General features: G+C 34.2%; 2 protein-coding genes and 1 long non-coding RNA gene across 4 annotated transcripts in view; 2 read left to right on the forward strand and 1 right to left on the reverse strand.

Moving 5' to 3' along the window:
- Positions 1-5,968: 5,968 nt before the first annotated feature.
- Positions 5,969-7,189, forward strand: LOC113070491 (uncharacterized). The gene is made up of 3 exons (XR_003279934.1): positions 5,969-6,067; positions 6,497-6,841; positions 6,933-7,189. It is a non-coding gene; the product is annotated as an uncharacterized LOC113070491 (long non-coding RNA).
- A 905-nt stretch (positions 7,190-8,094) lies between these two features.
- On the reverse strand, positions 8,095-9,745 carry LOC113070492 (heat shock factor-binding protein 1-like). Its single transcript, XM_026243792.1, has 4 exons — positions 9,555-9,745; positions 9,216-9,282; positions 8,548-8,671; positions 8,095-8,414 (listed from the first exon to the last, which is right to left on the reverse strand). Exons 1-3 carry the CDS (start codon positions 9,597-9,599, stop codon positions 8,553-8,555), a joined length of 231 nt encoding a protein of 76 aa, XP_026099577.1. The 5' UTR covers positions 9,600-9,745; the 3' UTR covers positions 8,095-8,414; positions 8,548-8,552.
- Positions 9,746-10,603: 858 nt separating this feature from the next.
- LOC113070493 (PQ-loop repeat-containing protein 1-like) overlaps positions 10,604-17,547 on the forward strand; it is a 39,988-nt gene continuing 33,044 nt past the window's right edge. The window contains exons 1-3 of one of the 2 annotated variants that reach the window (XM_026243793.1): positions 10,604-10,756; positions 13,702-13,940; positions 14,902-15,035. In XM_026243793.1, the coding sequence (XP_026099578.1) occupies positions 13,741-13,940; positions 14,902-15,035 (334 nt within the window). In that variant the 5' untranslated portion in view covers positions 10,604-10,756; positions 13,702-13,740. Of the gene's footprint in view, positions 10,757-13,073; positions 13,495-13,701; positions 13,941-14,901; positions 15,036-17,547 lie in introns of those variants that run through there. The other variant, XM_026243794.1, reaches the window with a different exon arrangement.

Genomic DNA, 17,547 nt, shown 5'->3' on the forward strand with positions numbered 1-17,547 from the left:
TTCACTATAAATTCATATCTATTAGTTGAGACTATTTCTCATTTTAGCAGTATTTTCAATTGCATCTTTTCTTAATTGTGACTGTTTTTTATTTATTATATTATTTAAAAGCCCTTGCTAAGTGTGCTGCGTTTAAGCTAACTGAGACTTGTTATAGCCCTTGTATATCATTGCTCTTTTGTTGATTTTGATTGCTTCCTTTGTCCTCATTTGTAAGTCTTTAAAAAAAAAAAATGTCTGCTAAATGTAAATGTAATGTAGAAATGAAATAATAATAAATAAATAAATAGTTAAGATTCTGCACTATTTTTAACTCACTAACTAAATAATGAAATTTGTGAGATTGATCAGGTAACTGATCAGTTGAAGTGCAAGTTGTTTTTTCAGAACATCTCAAATCTTACTGGAGAATATGATCATCTGACAAATCAAAACAAATACTAAGACAAAGTAGAATTCACATTAATGTCCCATTTAACTTTACACTCAAACTATTATATGCTGATAATATAATTTGTAATTTAAAAAAGAAAATCTATTTGGACCTGCTTTATTAGGGTGAGTTTTGAATGTAATGATCATGTTAATTTTGATCTCCCCTCTGTGTGCTTATTAGACAGGAAGGTCAGCATATGAATCAATCATTACTACCATACGACGGTGTTAAATTGCGGGAAAATGTTCCAGAAATATAAATACCGTCATTGCTTGTCGAGTGGTCTGTTTACTTTCTTCTTCATGCATTTGGCTCAAGGATAGATTGTTATTCAAATGAGACTGATTTAAAAGCACCAACATCTGCTACCATTAATTGGTTCCATGCATATTTTAGCTAGTTTGTTTAGCAGGAGTGGAGGAAAACAGGACTTCTGCGAAATGTCAAATATAATTGAGAGTGCCTCTCACTATCTCTTTCCTTTCCTCTAAACCTCTGTTCTGTGCATATGATAAACTATCTAACATGTGTTTTCTGTTTCAGGTTTTCAAAAACCTCAAGCTTTTTGTGAAAAACAAGCAAGGAGACGACCTCTTTGATTGACTCAATGTGAGTGTAATGTTCTGAAACGGCAGCAAGACAGTCATAGATTTTTCATTCTGAGGGATACGATTCTCGAGAGACTTGCATCATAAGAGCTTGCGCTAAAGAATGGTGTTTTTTCTTTTCAACCTGTTTTTATATTATATATATATATACGTATATATATATTTCAGTCTTAATTTTTGCAGCTGAAAAATTCTGCCCTCACTGAAGAACAGAAAGACGGATTTTGAAAGAAAATTGAAAAATAAAAAAACAGTTTTGTGTGTGTGTGTGAGAGAGAGAAAGAGAGAGATAGAGAGAGAAATGTGCCCTTTCAGTGAAGTCAGGTTGGTAATGACGGACCATTTTGGGAAGGGAACGTTAATCTGTACTTTGTGTTCTTTCGATTGACTCGGCGAAAGGCAGAGCGAAGGGGTGAATGAGGGGAGGACGCGATAGAGTAATTCTGTCCCTCTTCCACAAACTGCAGCAAATCTTAACGCATGCTGCTGTGCTTTTAAGTTTGTGCATATATGATGCTCACATTGTTTTATATATTACACACAGCCAGTTGCAATCATTTACCTAGCTATCTAAACAAATATTTTAATAAAGAAAAGCTTGCATAGGAGGATAAAAATAGGGTTATTAACTCACCTATTACATGTTCTATTCCTTTTCTTTACTTTTTTTACGTGCACAATAAAATGGGAGAAAATACACCATCAATGTTTCCACTTGTTTCCACAGTTTCCACTGTTGTTTTGTTTCTTCTCTTCATATTCATATCCACACAATGGCAAAAAGGCCAAAATAATGAAAAAGGCTACCTATAATTATATACAAACTAATATGCATGTCTACTAATTATAGTCTTATCCTTATAATACAACTTTAGAGCTGAAAAGGGACATTTAGTCATTTTTATGAGGATGTCCTCAACAGTAGCTTGTCAGGTTTAGCTAACATTTGAGGGACATTTAGCAGCAGTTGTGTTCCCAGAAGTATAGTTTGGTTAAAACCAGCTGTGTTGCTTTGAGTCATTTGGTGTCCTAGCCCAAATGTCACAGTGTTCCCTGGTGAACAGTGTCCAACAGACCGACGTGTTCAACATGCATCAAGTGTCTTGCCATCCGCGTGTCATCATCAGACGGCAGTGCGTGTGCTGAACATCAGCAGCGGTTGACATGCTAGGACACAGCTGGTGTCATTAGCATTTAGTATCTCTATGGCACAACTTTTTATTTTTGGGGGGAAAATAATATTTCGCCTCATTTTTTGGAAGCTTGGGGATCCCTGATAATATCCTTCATACCATTTTTACCCCCCATACCCTTACCCTCACCCCCCCAAATATATGCATTAGAAAAAAATATTATTTTGATCACAATTATTCCAAACCAATCAAAAACATCAAACAAATTACTAATAATTACAACACTTCATGTATAAATGTTCCTCATATAACATTAGCATACTGTTAACCAACATCCAAATGACTGTGTCCTTGTGTATATGTGTGTGTGTGTGTGTGTGTGTCACTGCTTGTGTGTCATTGTGTGTGTACCACTGCATGTTTATGTCACTGGGTGTGCCACTTTGTGTGTGCCACTGTGTATGTGTGTGTGTGTGTGTGTGTGTGTGTGTGTGCGTCACTGCATTGTGTATCTAATTTTTTTTATCTAAAAAAGTGGTTTGTTGCCTGAAAGCAACACTATGCCATAGAGGGTTGAAGATATAACATCAAGCTTCATTAGAATGTATGACTGTACTTGTATCGTCTTCCCCTGGATCACACAGTTTCTGAAGTAAATATTTAGATTTTTAGTACATTGGTCTTAAAGGAAAAGTGAGAAAGGGTTTTAGTGTTAAAAAGATTTCAAATGGGTGTGATGTGGGCGCACATCAGACAGCTTGTTGGTTGCATAGCTTGTTGTGAGCCCTTTTTAAGACACATCTTGTTGATGTAGGCAGATTTAATGGATATGTTTTCTTTATGTCTGGAACATACAACCCATACTCCTGAAACTCACAAATCCATTAAAGTTGGAACAAGTGTCTGATATCTTTGGAAGAAGAAAAAAGACTGCTCTGTGGAGGTTTGCTCTTGTTCTTATTTTTTTTTTTTTTTTTTTTTTTGTATTTATTTCTAGACAGTAAGGCAACATTGCCATCTTGTGGTTAACAGTGAAGCTGAATGGTAAAATATGATGATTTCTCCATGTTTATGTTTGAATACTACCTTTAAAGTGTTGTTTTTGCCTTTGAAGACTGAGTTCCCTTATGCCAGGATTGACTGCAAAGGTTTTAGGACATACAATGCCTCCATAACCCTGCAGCTACAGCTTGAGAGAACTCCACGAGTGTCTTTTCCCTTCTCTTTCTCTCTCCTATTTTCTTTCTCCATTCTATCAGTCAAATTTTTAAATAAACATTCAGCATTCAACTAGTACAGCTTCCAGATGTTCTGTCATGGCGTCAGTATGGATTTATGTTGAATCATTTGCTTAAAATGTTTGAATATGATGCCAATATGGATTGCTGTCAAGATTGTTCAAAACAACGTTGTACATTTTGACAACTTTGAATCCACAGGAACGTATGGATATTGTTAGTATGTCAGTGTGTCCAAACTTTATGTAAGCAACATAATCAACATAGTCTCTACTTTGCGAAACACACAACGTGTTTAGCCACAGTCAGACTGTCCATCAGGGTTATTCGTTTTCTTGTTTTTTTTAATATTACTCTGTGTGGTTTTCATTTGTATTTTGTTTTCAGGTTGTCTCTTCAATTTAGTTATGTTATGTTACATTTAGTTTCTATAACCACCAAAAGATATTCACTTTTTTTTTTTAAGCTACTTGTAAAAATAAGATTAATGTTCTAGAAATAATGGTCGTATAAATATGGTGAATTTATTTTAAATTAAAAATATAATGTTATAATTCACTGTTTTATAAATTATATTACATTTACATTTAGTCATTTAGCAGATGCTTTTATCCAAAGCGACTTACAAATGAGGACAATGGAAGCAATCAAAATCAACAAAAGAGCAATGATATACAAGTGGTATAACAAGTCTCAGTTAGCTTAAACGCAGCATACTTAGCAAGGGCTTTTAAATAATATAATAAATAAAAAGAAAACCAATAGAATAGAAAAAGAATACAGCAATCAAGTTTTTCGGCTTATTTCATTATATACATTTAATTCAACTGTTTGAGAAAATGTCCTGTTGCTCTTAGCTTGTTATAGTCATGAAATATTAAGAAAAAAACTTTTGCTTTTAGCTCACCATGACTGGTTAGGACACAGTTTGATGGATTCTCTGTGAATGGGATTCTCATTAATTACTGTATTGTGTGTTTGTGCTAATGAGAGACTGCTGAATGTCTGTGAGTAGTATAACTAACTGAGTCTCTCTAGAGTGAGCGCTGCAGTGTGTGTGCATGTGATGTGTGTGTAATGCTGGGGTGGAGGTGTCAGATCGCCACTGAGAGGAAATCTGTTTTCTGCATCCGCTACAAGATCTAATTTAATCAGCTCAGTGTGTCGCAGCGTCTCGCACATCAGGTCCCACGTGCTTTGTGTGTGTAAGTAGTGGGCATGTTGGCCTGGAATTTACAAATTTACACAGACAAGCCTGTTTAAGGTCCTGTAATTATACACTTTTTTTTTGCATTTTAACCATGTTTTTGGCTCCCCCCCCCCCCTTGATTTCACCTCAAGTAAAAAAAAATAAAAAATTACAGTTTTCAATGAGGAAAGTGCTTTTGAATTTTTATAACCTTTACGAATTTATCAAGCCTTTTTAAAATTATTTATATTACTATTAAGCACGATTCTCTTTACAATAAGGTGAACTTTATTTTAATGATTGATTCTGAACTGATTCTGTGCTAGTGTTATGAGCGGGTAAACCGAAGGCTTGAATCAAGGGCAATCATCGCAAATGACGCCATTATGTCGAGCGAAAAAGAACCGGTGAACCGTTTTCTTCAACCGGTTTATTGAATCGAACTGTCCAAAAGAACTACTGGTGATCCGATAACCGATGCAACCGGTTCTTCACTCGTGAACAAGTGAGTCTATTGTTCATTATCTGGCTCGGCTCGGTGTTCATCACAGCAGTTCAGTCAATGTACTGTTTGAGTGCACGCATTACTCCGGGATATTGGTTTGTTTGAACTCAGAGGGAGTGTCAGCCACATTAAAAAAAGTTAACATCTTAAATCATTGATGGATTAATGCGTATTAGAGATGCGAACCGTTTAAAACGATTCATTTCGATTTGGTGAACTGAATGATTCGTTCGCGAACCGGATATCCAGACTGCTTTGATTTGAACTCTCTCAGTCACAACAGACACAGAAGAGAAGACAATGCTGAATAAAGTCGTCATTTTTGCTATTTTTGGACCAAAATGTATTTCCGATGCTTCAAAAAATTCCAACGGACCCTCTGATGTCACATGGACTACTTTGATTATGTTTTTCTTACCTTTCTGGACATGGACAGTATACCGTACACACAGCTTCAATGGAGGGACTGAGAGCTCTCGGACTAAATCTAAAATATCTTAAACTGTGTTCCGAAGATAAAAGGAGGTCTTACATGTTTGGAACAGCGTAAGGGTGAGTTATTAATGACATAATTTTCATTTTTGGGCGAACTAACCCTTTAAACAGCAGAGACGGCGTTTCCTTGGTTACCGCTGTAAACAAAGCAGCTGCGCTTATAAACACTGCATTACTATGCATTACAGAGACGACATAAAAATAAGATATCATCTTAACTTTATTAAAAACCGTCAGTTTCCTTCAAAGATACATTCATATAAACACTCACCCCCATAATTCTTACTACAGCGATGGACAATGTGGCAGAGAAGTTGCTCTCTTACAACAGGGCAAACCGTGCGTTTGCAATTCAATGTAACCATCAGCGGGCGCCGCCAAAGACCTTTGAACAATCCATGGCTAACCTGCAGGCAAAGGCACTGGAGATAAGGCTTAAGGAGTTTCATGCAACCGGGCACAGGTGCATATATATATATATATATATATATATATATATATATATATATATATATATATATATATATATATATATATATAAGATCATCAGGGAAAATGTATTTATTATTATTATTATTATTTAATTTAAAGAAGCAAACTTTTTTATATTCTAGATTAATTGCATTGATTTTTTTTCTAAGCTGTAAGTCGTTACCATCAGAATTAAAACATTAAACTCTTGAAATATTTCAGTTTGTGTGCAATGAATCTACAATATAAGAAAGTCTGCATTTTTGAATAATAATAAAAAAAAAACTTTTCCATGATATTCTAATTTTTTAAGATGCACCTGTATGAAACTGAATCGTAAGAAAATAATTTTAATATCATGAAAAAAGCATCTGAATATCTTATTATTTTTTCTCTCTCTCTCTTCTCTTCTTTTATAAAGATTGACAGCAGGAAGGAGCAGCTGGACTTGGCTAAGAAAAAGCTAAAGCAGGCCAAGAAAGAAGCCAAAGGGAGCTCAGGAAACAAGCTGTTTATGTCAGTATCTCATTCCAGACCTCTGAATAAGGGGACATTTGTTTGCTCTTCCAGCTATTAGAGTCCCTTTGTAGATGAATATGATATACACATGTATAAAACATTTTATGTGAGTTCAAGGTCGTGGAGAAGAAAAAGAAAGCTGTGCAGAGGTGAGGAACAGCTGCTGAAGATGGAGGTTCAGGCTACAGACAGAGAGGAGAAAAAACAGATCGCCGTGAGCACCTCCAAATTCAACTACCGTGGCCTGGTGATGATGTCACTCTCAAATAAACCAACATGCTACACAGACAGATATTAGAATATTTTCAGTGTTTCTTTACTTTATTTTCTGCTTCTAGGTGTAAGAACATGGAGGTGACACTGGAAAAAATGTATAACAAAACCTTAAAGGATAAGTTTGCCTGGGCTATCGACATGACTGAACATGATGTTGTGTTCCGAGTGTGATTTATCTTCCAATATGTTTTATGCAAAATTTAATTGAATCTGTTAACTAAATTGTGCGGCCATGTTTTAAAGATGTTGGCCCTTTTATATTGTTCAGTTTTTATATCAACCAGATTCACATGTTCCAAGTTATTTTAAGAAAGTTTAATAAATGGTCTTTCTTTGTAATAAAATCCCTCAGGTTTTTTTTTTACTGTTATTACGAAAGCTTTTTGAGAGACAAAACTCACAATATATATATATATATATATATATATATATATATAGGTTATATTTCACCCCAAAATCAGAAGGAAAAAAAGGAGAGAATAAAAAAATAAAGGTTATTAATTTAGAACAAATAAGATTTTTTATTTATGCATTGCGACATTATCATCACAAATATGTTCAAAATATACAGTAATTCTCATTAAAATAATGTGGAAAAAAAATAATACAGTAAAGAAAATCACCTGGGCCTGATCCAGGTTTATTAGATTCTGTACAACTAATTTCCATGATTCACGAATGCATTTTTATTATAAATCTAATATAAATTAGATTTCATTTAAAATATGAATTATTTTGGGGGAAAATACTCATGGTTTGACCCTTTTTTTTTTTTTTTTTACTGATTTGTTTTAAGACCAATATAATCTACCAATGCAAGTCATTTTCCCTCCCGGAGTCCAGATTCAAAAATAGATTTTCCTTGGGTTGGAAGTCTTCTCAAGTGATTTAGTCAAATTTTAACTGAAGCACTTGATGTACCGCATTATGCTGTAGACCTTTGATAGTGGTATGGTTTTAAATTGCATAGAAAATGTGTTAATCATCATCTCACCCAGCTTAAATATTGATCAGATATAAACAAAGTCATTTACATTTCTAAGAATTCAGTCAGTATTAGCTTGTACGTATTTGACCCAAGAGATTTTGCATATAAGCATATGTTTCTTTGATATGTTTAACTTACTTGCAACTGCTAGAGAGGAGCAAGTGAAACAGTGAAACATAGTGATGTTACAAACTTCTCAGTTTGGCTATACCAGTAAAGAGACATAAGGACACAGGTTTTAATAAACAACTTTAATTCGACAAACAAATTCACTTTAACAGGAATGGTGTTAGTTTGGCACTTGGGCTAGTGCTCTTACAATAATGCAGGGTTCGGTTCTACAGTTGAATGTCATGTTTAAAAAGTCCTTTGCAATCCATTGCAGAAAAAAGTGTGTGTTTGTGTGTGGGGGGGGGGGGGGGGGGGCGGTTACAGTCAAAGTTTTAGGACTGACTTTAAATCTTTTTTCATTACAGCAAAACAAAATATTTTAGTCACCATAGAGAAAAAGTTGCTGCTCCTGAAGAGTTTTTTTTGTTTCTTCTAACTCAGCATTCTGTGAAAGATAACACTGGATCAGGGCAATGCATTTTAATATAGTATACAAGTATGAAACTCATTTCAAATTTCCATTTAGAATCAGACATTCTTATCTGGTTTCTAAAATATCTATAGAAATAAGAAATTACCTCTACTAGGAAGCCTCTCCCTCTTTGACCTTGTTCTCCCCCTCAATCTCTTCCACTCCTGCCTGAGTCATCAGGTCTGCTATATTCTTCTCTAGATCATCGATGCGGGTACTCATTTCATCAAGTGAATCTTATTAAGGAAGATGGGATCAAGTACAGGTAACACCACTGTTTAAATACACAAGCATTGAGTGCATGACTAAAGATTTTGACTGTGAACTAAAATTGTGTTTACTACACCTGCACAGTGAATTAAATCATGTATGCATTTGGATTTTTGTAGCTAGTTTTATGAACCTGGCCATGGGGTAGCCATGGGATTTTGATCTTGTGGTTACTGACAAGATGCTTAAATATCGCAGCCCTAAAAAAGACACATTACTAAGGATGGAAGATCTTTTAGCAGTGTATGCAACATGTAATGCCATGGCTATGGATTTAATATCTTCTGCTCTGATTTAAGTCTTTATATATTTAATTTTTTCTTTAATTTGTGGAAGTGCGTATTAATACTTTAAGACCTGCAGAAACCCTCTTTCTCAGAGTAGGGCATTTTGCTCTCATGTTTCACATGGACTTTGTGTAAAATTTGGGGCATTATCTCTGGGACCACGTCCGCTTCACTGAAAAATGTATTATACAGCTATTCTAAAAACAAGAAAGGATATTCCTCCCGATGATCTGGTCTGACATTGTCTGGAACTTATCCTGCATCTGCTGCAGCAATGTCTGTACCTATCAGGGAGAAACATTAATTTAACGTTAATCCGACACATGTAAAAATGCAGAAAGATATGCAATTAAATAAAATAAAAATATAAAACAAATAAATCAGCGTAAGTCACGGCAACAATATTCTCAGAAAACAATATCTCATTTAGAATATTAAACGAAGTTGACATCGCATCAAAATAATCCAGCTAGAACACATAAACACTAAAACAGGGCCTAGCATTAGCCTATAGCTTAGGAAACCACAACAATATGTAGTGTATTATCAAACCTACCACTGCTGTGAGATCCTGCGCCGATTTCGGGTCTGTCTCTGACATATTTTTTAAATAAATAATCTGTACAAAAGCAAAAAGATGTTTATTCTTCTTTAAATTGTGTATCTTCTCAGCTCTTTTCCTTCTAGTGATCAGCTGTTGGATGAAACGCGGAGTCGTGACAAATATCGCGAGATTTTAGAGATCTCTCAGTTCGAGACTTCCGCAGCTGCAGGCAGGCAAATCAACCTCTTGCGTGATCAAACGATGCAGTCATTTCATCTATTAAAATAGGGGGAGAAAAAACCGTAAAGGGTTACACCAGTATAGGCCAAAATGTATAGAGATAATTCAGCTAATGTTTGTTGTTGTTGTTGTTTTTGACCCATTTCAGGTGCCGAGATTTCCAAAGTCTTTGTATAGCCCATATATAGCTATATATATATATATATATATATATATATATATATATATATATATATATATATATATATATATATATATATATATATATATATATATATATATATATAACAAGGGAGCGATTTTTTTTATCATAGTTTTTTTTTTTTTTTTACAGAATTCAACTGCAAGTACTTGACAAATTTCTCCCATTTACAGATTTTGTAAGTACAAATTGAAACAATTTAAATAAAATAAAAAAACTTAAAATACAACTTAAAAGAAGGTAACAAAATGGACATCACATAAATTAATTTAAAAGACTTACAAGACTTCTTTGTGCTTTTCGATTTTTAAAAGTGGATATTGGATTTTAAACAATTCACTTTTATTAAATCATAATACATTAAAGTGCGAAGTCTTGGTAGCCTAAATAGCCTAAACAGGATTTAAAATAACCAATCCTATGAAGTATAGCCTAGCCATTAGAATTAGTAAAGATTTGGCAGAAATAAACTGGGGGACGTTGTTTTGTTATTACCACGTTTTACCATAGGCTACTCTACCCTCAAAATGAAGACAGTGGGAGTAGTAGCGCTACTCAAACTAATAATTGGTTAGATCTCGTGGTGTTCCCTGTTTATTTGTATTTTTTCCCTTCCTGTTCCTCTGTAACATTAGACCAACGAGAGCTGCTCGGTCGATCCAACATCTTCCAACTGCATCAGCCTGATTTAGACTAGATGATGGCTAGATGAGACACCATATTCTCGAGTGTGTGTGTGTGTGTGTGCTAAACAAAGTCTTCGCCCGACAAGGTATGCTTGAACTTCCTAAGATTTTTTCTCTACTTTGCAACTTTTTACTGTTAGGGTATATCAAGCAGGTTCGTTGAAAGTAAAGCAAAACATGCGCTTCGTTTTCGAGTTTGCAGAAAGAGATGCAGAAAAAGTTTGAGTTTGAGCGAAAATCAACAGTGTTATTGCGTTTAACAGCTTCGGTGAGTTCTTGCACGCGATGATACAGCAGTCGTTAAAACATGTATGCTACAATCGGATTCATGTGTATCCCCGAATCGTTTGTCCATGTCCTTATGGACAAATCTGTACGTGAACCGTGCACGAATTGTTCTTATGAATCGAATCTTTTTCAATGAATAATTTGAGCCGGATCACAAAACGATGTCGTTCATGAATAAATCTGAAACAACATCGAGTTAACAAGGTGGGGTTGATGTTTTTATCCTTTGTGCCTCGAAATTATAACCTTCATAACTCTTGGAATATGTGCGATTTGTTATGATTCGAGAAGCCATTAGTGATTTTATATAGGCTAACTTTAAAGTAGCCTAGACTAATTTGATTTAGCTGATAAGCCATAAGTTGCTTCAGTTATTGAATAGAGAAATAGAGTAACTGAGGTTTTTATGATTCGATTGTTTTAAATAACTTATTTCCACTTTGTGGTAAATAAATTTGACTATATAATACTTTACATTCAAATCAACCTAAATTTACTTCTAAATCACATTTTATGAGTTGAATCATGGCTGTGACAAAGTGGCTGTCAAATGATTAAACTCCAAATACTAAAACTTAATTTAAAATATAGAATAAATATGCATACACGGCTTTATTCTTTAACCCAAAACATGATACATGACGTAAAAGTTGGCTACAACTGAATCATTTTATGAACCGATCGATCGAAACGAATTGTTCAAAAGAATCGAGTCAAATGATTCAGACTTCCCATCGCTAATAATAGTCTTAGTGGCAATACACACCATACTTTATTGGTCTTAAAACAGCTATTGGAGTGCGACTGAACTTTTCAACTGTTTGACTGTTTCAAATGCATCAAAAACCTATTTTTAAGTAAACCGACTCTTTTGGTTGGAACCAACTTAAGGGATTTCCCTACTGTCTAAATTTGCTGCTGGATCCGATTTCTAAAGATGATAACACATATGTGCACCTGGCATTATGAAGTCCCTCAAGCATAGGCCTACCAAATTTATTTTATGCCCATGTTTGCATTTCTAGAAAACGTATAGCCTTCATATGTCCAACAAAGCCCAAAAACTGTTTACAGTAGGTTTGGATCTAATGATCTGTTCATGTAGGAGACAGAATAGAGAGAAGTGGAGACATGTCAGAAGAGCCCAACCCCTTACGGAATGCAGAAGTTATGCAACACCTCTATATACAGTACAGTAGGAGCTCTCATTGCTAGACCTCTGGATCACGAGCAATGCTCAAGTACTGGGTTCCAGCTGACTTCATGGGGATTAGGGAACATTCTTTACTAATCTGATCACTTAAACCCACAAAATCTCATTTAAAATGTTGCAGGACCTTTAGACTTGATTCTGATCTTTAGTTTTAAGATTGCAAATTTCCTTGTCAACCATCAACACTAGCAAGCTAAAGTACTGGCCAGAAAAGATAAAGTTTTGTTGAAAGTGACAACATCTCTAAGAACTGTTTGAAAATGACAAACCACTCTCTTTTGCCATCTATGCTACCATATTCCAATAATTGATTTTTTCTTTTGGGTGGGTTGGTAGTATTTATTTTATAGTTTTATGTAAATGGTTATACTGTATGTGTTTTAAATAAAAATAGAATTTAAATTTAAATATATATTTTTTTGAACACACAGGGGAAAAAACAAGAAAAGGGAGGTAATCTAAATATATGCACACAAAATTAAAACACTGAAATGTACAAATATAGGACAGTATTGAATATAAAATGCAGTATTTTTAACGGATTTATAGCTCTCTTGATGTTTCAGATTAATTATTATGACTGTTTAATTTCCAGCTATTGTTTTGTTTTCTGTAAAGAAAATGTAACATTTGATGAAAACTAAATTATATGTGTGAAAAATATAATAAATATTTAAGTGTTTTTTAATGTAAAATTATGTATTACAAAAGCTCTTATATTTATTTATTTAAAACCGTAAAGGGTTTATAATACAATTATAATTCATGTTTAAAAATATACATTATATACAATTACAATTTAAATTCTTTCTTTCTTTTCTTTCTTTCTTTCTTTCTTTCTTTCTTTCTTTCTTTCTTTAATGTGTGTGGGCCAGTAAAGCTGCTACTCAAGTAGAAATCTGAATTAAACAGAAAAACAATTTAATGATATGTAAGCATAGATTATTCTTTCTTGCATCACAAACCTTTTCTTACATCCTTTAAAGAACATTCACACCCTCAGGAAACATGTCTGTTCTGAATTGGGGAACTGAAGCTCTAAAGTAAGCTCAAAACTATTTCATAACTTCTCAGCTGTGTATTCTAGAGCATGCAACTCAGCTTGTTCTTCTGATGTTACGTTTGGTCAGAAACAAAAAGGACCCTTATCTTTTGGTGCACAGACCTCCTGTGAGCCCAAGCTTCCTGTTTAGCTGAGATACCATCAGAATGGGTGGCAGCATGTAGATGACTATTACTGTTCCTGACTACTCTGAAAATCGTCCCTCATTGTATTTCATGTCCAGAAAGGCCCAGATGAATCATTTACAGTGTGTTTATATTGTAGGTATTGTTGTTCCTGTGGGAGCTTTAAGGTTACTGAAGGTGGCACTGTTGCTTTTATTGGTGCTGTAAGGGTTTGTTGCAGCAATATATGCCTATTTTATTAGTTTTAGCTTTTTTTTTACCTAGCATACAATCTTAACTACATTGCATTGCACTTTATATATTTTTGATCAAATGTAAACGCTTCCTAACCTCTTCTTGCAGGGTATGGGAGTATAAAAACTGGTTATTAAGGACTAAGCGATGGAGCAGGGTTCAGAGGAGAACATGGAGAGCTCATGGACTCTGCTCTCCTGGCTGGCTTCTGGTGTGATGGTGTTTGGAGGTGCGGTGCCCTACGTCCCCCAGTACCAGGACATCCAGAGGACCAATAACGCTGAAGGATTCTCAACAAGAGTCTGTCTGGTGCTGCTCGTTGCTAATATACTTCGCATTTTCTTCTGGTGAGTGGAGGAGAGTTAAATCAAATGAATAAAGGCTAAAGTGTAGTATATGTTTTGTATTTGTTTATTTAGGTCCCTTTTTTTTTTTTAATAGCATTTCTTCACTGAAATGCAAATCGGTTTCTAACCTTTATATAATTTGTTCTTTCTGGATTTTTTAGTTAATATTCTGTCTCTACCCATTAAAATAAACCTACCATAAAAATGACCGACCCTTCATTTCTTTTTGCAAGTTGGCAGCAAAACTTTAATTATGTTAGAAGTCTGACATATATCATACAGTGGGGGAAAATATTTATTTGATCAAATAAATATTTCCCCCCACTGTAGGATATATGTTGGACTTCTAAAATAATTTAGTCTGCTTAAACCCCGCACCTTTTCACATTTGACTGAAAATTAGCACTCAGATCTGCCCCCATCCAATGAATGGCCGGTGGATAGAAGCAGACCCTATCCAACATTTTTTTTTTTTTCTTTTCACTTACATATGCATCATAATGTGGAAGTGAAGATCTGTCTCTATTTCAGTTACCTCATGACTTTAAAGGAATAGTAAAAAAAAAAAAACACTTGCTGAATATTTACTCACCCTCAGGGTAAGATGTTGATTAATGAATGAGATTTCATACAGCCGATAAAAACAAAATAATAATCCATAAGTAATAAGCATAATCCACATTACTATTGTTTTCTCCACATTTTATTTTTTTGGTGAACTATTCCTTTAATGTACAAAGACAACCTTATTAAGCTATTAAAAGGTTGTTTTCCATCCAAACCATGTCAAAATGACCTTTGTTTGAGTATCTGAACCAGCCTAACAATGGCTCAACAAATGGCGTGTATTTGGGGCAGGGCTTTCCATTTGGGAAACCTGTTTAAAAACAGTTATTTTTGGTTTCTCCTGTGGCATAGCTTATACACACCTCACATTTAAGTTAATTGCTTTGTTTTGCAGGATAGGCAAGCAGTTTGAGCTGCCTTTGCTCCTGCAGAGTGTGGTGATGATTCTCACCATGTTGGCTATGTTACATCTGTGCTGTTCCATCCAGAGCCGTAACCGCGTCAGTACTAAACAGCACCACATCACAGGTAATCATTTTGAACACTCTGTATCCAGTTACAGTCTGAAACACTTTGCTTGAAAACTGAGCTTTAGCTACATAAAGTTTGGGTTCACTATTTTGTTATCTCATACATTTTTAAGTGTGGTTAATGTGTCAAGTATTTTGGGGGATCCTATTAAAACATAAATCATGCCAGTCTAGTCCCACATTCATTTATAATGAAGATGTTAAGTGTATGAGAATATTGGCATAACTTGGGCCAAGGTGCAAACCGTGTGTAATTTCCATTTTGCTCTTCCACAGAATTGATTAATGATAAAGTTAGATTCCAGTTGATTGGCTTTTTCTGGGTCTCAAGTAGTCTTTCTTTAATGAGATCACTTTCTGGGAGGGAGCTTGGATGATAACATTTTGTTATGTTGTAATAATTAGAAAATTTAATGTGAAATCAGACAGAGCCCTAATTTTCCAGTCACGTTGACTGATTAAGATGAAGGCTTTAGCTCGCTCATTCACTTTGTTATAATTTATAAGGTTACAGTTTACAAAGTCTGTGTTAATGCTGATCAGCACACATTGTTAGATTTAAAGAAATCAACATTTTAATCGGACAGTCAACAGACTGAATTCTAATATCACCCCTCAAAATAATGTTTAGGCATAAATTTAAGATTTATGTATTGTATATAACAATTTTCCGGATTATACAGTTTTAACATAAACTAATAATGTAATGAATATTTATCAGTCATGCATAATTGAAACCAGTAAAAAACAAGAAATATTTGATAAAGTAAATGTTGTTTTTTTTCTAAATACACAATAACCAGGTTTATATATTTATCATCAATAAGTCATTTTTTTAAATGTTATAAATGTTTGACTTATTATCAAAATTAGTCTTGTCATATTTTAGTGGTTTATACTTTTTAATTGAATACATTTGTTTTCACAGTGAGCAGATTTATGCTGATTCTAAACAATTTGAATAATTGCACTTAAAAAATGATTAAATGAAATCAAATAGATACATATAGTAATACTAAACTATTCTGTGATGTTTTTGAGGGCAGCAATTACACCTTGTTCCCTATTTATAATAATAATTAGAAAAGCCTAAACTTATGCAAGTATTTATTTATTAATTCATGTTTTTTATTATTATTTTTTAAATAAATGTTACTTTAACTTCAATCTTGTAAGTTGGAGAAAGGGATTTGCTATTTTGCTTTAAGTTAATTTCTGTAAAGTGTGTTTTCTGATGGAACACTAACATGTGGATTTTAACACAATTTTCAAATTTTATTTATTTTTTTTTTTTTTTTTTTTTCTTGTATCAGCTCCCCCTAGTGTGTCTGCTAGCAGTAGTGTCAGTGCTGAACAGTGTGCGTCAGCGTGTTTTGTCTGAAAGGCGGTTAAGGTGTCCGGTTGCAGCAGGGACAGAAGGGAAGGGTGTGTGCTGGACCCAGAATAGCAAAGTTAGACATCATGTGAGACCCTCTTTAATCACTGACTATCCCGTTGGCTATGTGCGACCTACTGCCCACCTGTCCCTGCATACGTTCACACCTTCACACCTATACACAAACACACACACACACACACACACACACACACAGGCTACATACATTTTTGAAGTCTATGCTCAAAGTGACCAATTAACTTATGTGCTTATGTATCTGTGCTGTATGATGTACCCTCACAAATTTTGTATTGCCGGTGATAGGGAATATGTAAGATCATGTCACATGTAAACCTGAGTCTTGTTTTCCACTGCGAGCTATGAATGATTTTGGATTGACTCATTGAGAGAGGTGTTACAGTGTGACCTTTAGAAGACCAAATTAAGGAAGCCAATGTCCCATATCTGTTTCATCTGTTGTTTTAGAGTGTGCTTGAATGCCAGTGTGCTTTGCCCTGGAGTTTGTGTCAGTTCGATTTCATTCAGTTTACTTTTCCTTCTTGTGGCCTTTTCAGAGTATATCTACATATATTTTTAGCAAAACTGTGTCGCTGCTTTACAGTAATTAGCCGTTTTATTACTGTCATTATGATAAAACTACATTCATCCTGCAGTTAGGATCTTACACTATTGTTCAGAAGTTTGTGGTCAGTGTTTTATTGTTTTTGAAAGAAGTATTTAATGCTTATCCAGGCATGTGCAGTATGCAGTAAAAACCTTACCAAAAAAATTACCATTTAAAAGAATGTTCTACTAAATTTCAATTTTGATATTTTTTTAAATGTAATTTATTCCTGTGATTGCAAACGTATATTTCTTTTGTGTCACATGATCCTTTAGAAATCATTTTAATGTTGATTTGGTGCTTAGGAAACTGTTGTCCTGCTTAATGTTTTTTGTTGAAACCATTATTCTGGAATCTTTTATGAATAGAAGTTCAAAAGGCTACCTGCATTTATTTGACATTATATTTAAGATTATAAATGTATTTAATCTCACTTTTAGTCAATTTAATAATTGTAATTTAAAATTTATATTTATAATTTATATATATATATATTTTTTCTTGATCAAA

The sequence above is a fragment of the Carassius auratus genome, unplaced genomic scaffold (genome assembly GCF_003368295.1).
Source record: "Carassius auratus strain Wakin unplaced genomic scaffold, ASM336829v1 scaf_tig00004546, whole genome shotgun sequence".
NCBI lineage: Eukaryota > Metazoa > Chordata > Actinopteri > Cypriniformes > Cyprinidae > Carassius > Carassius auratus.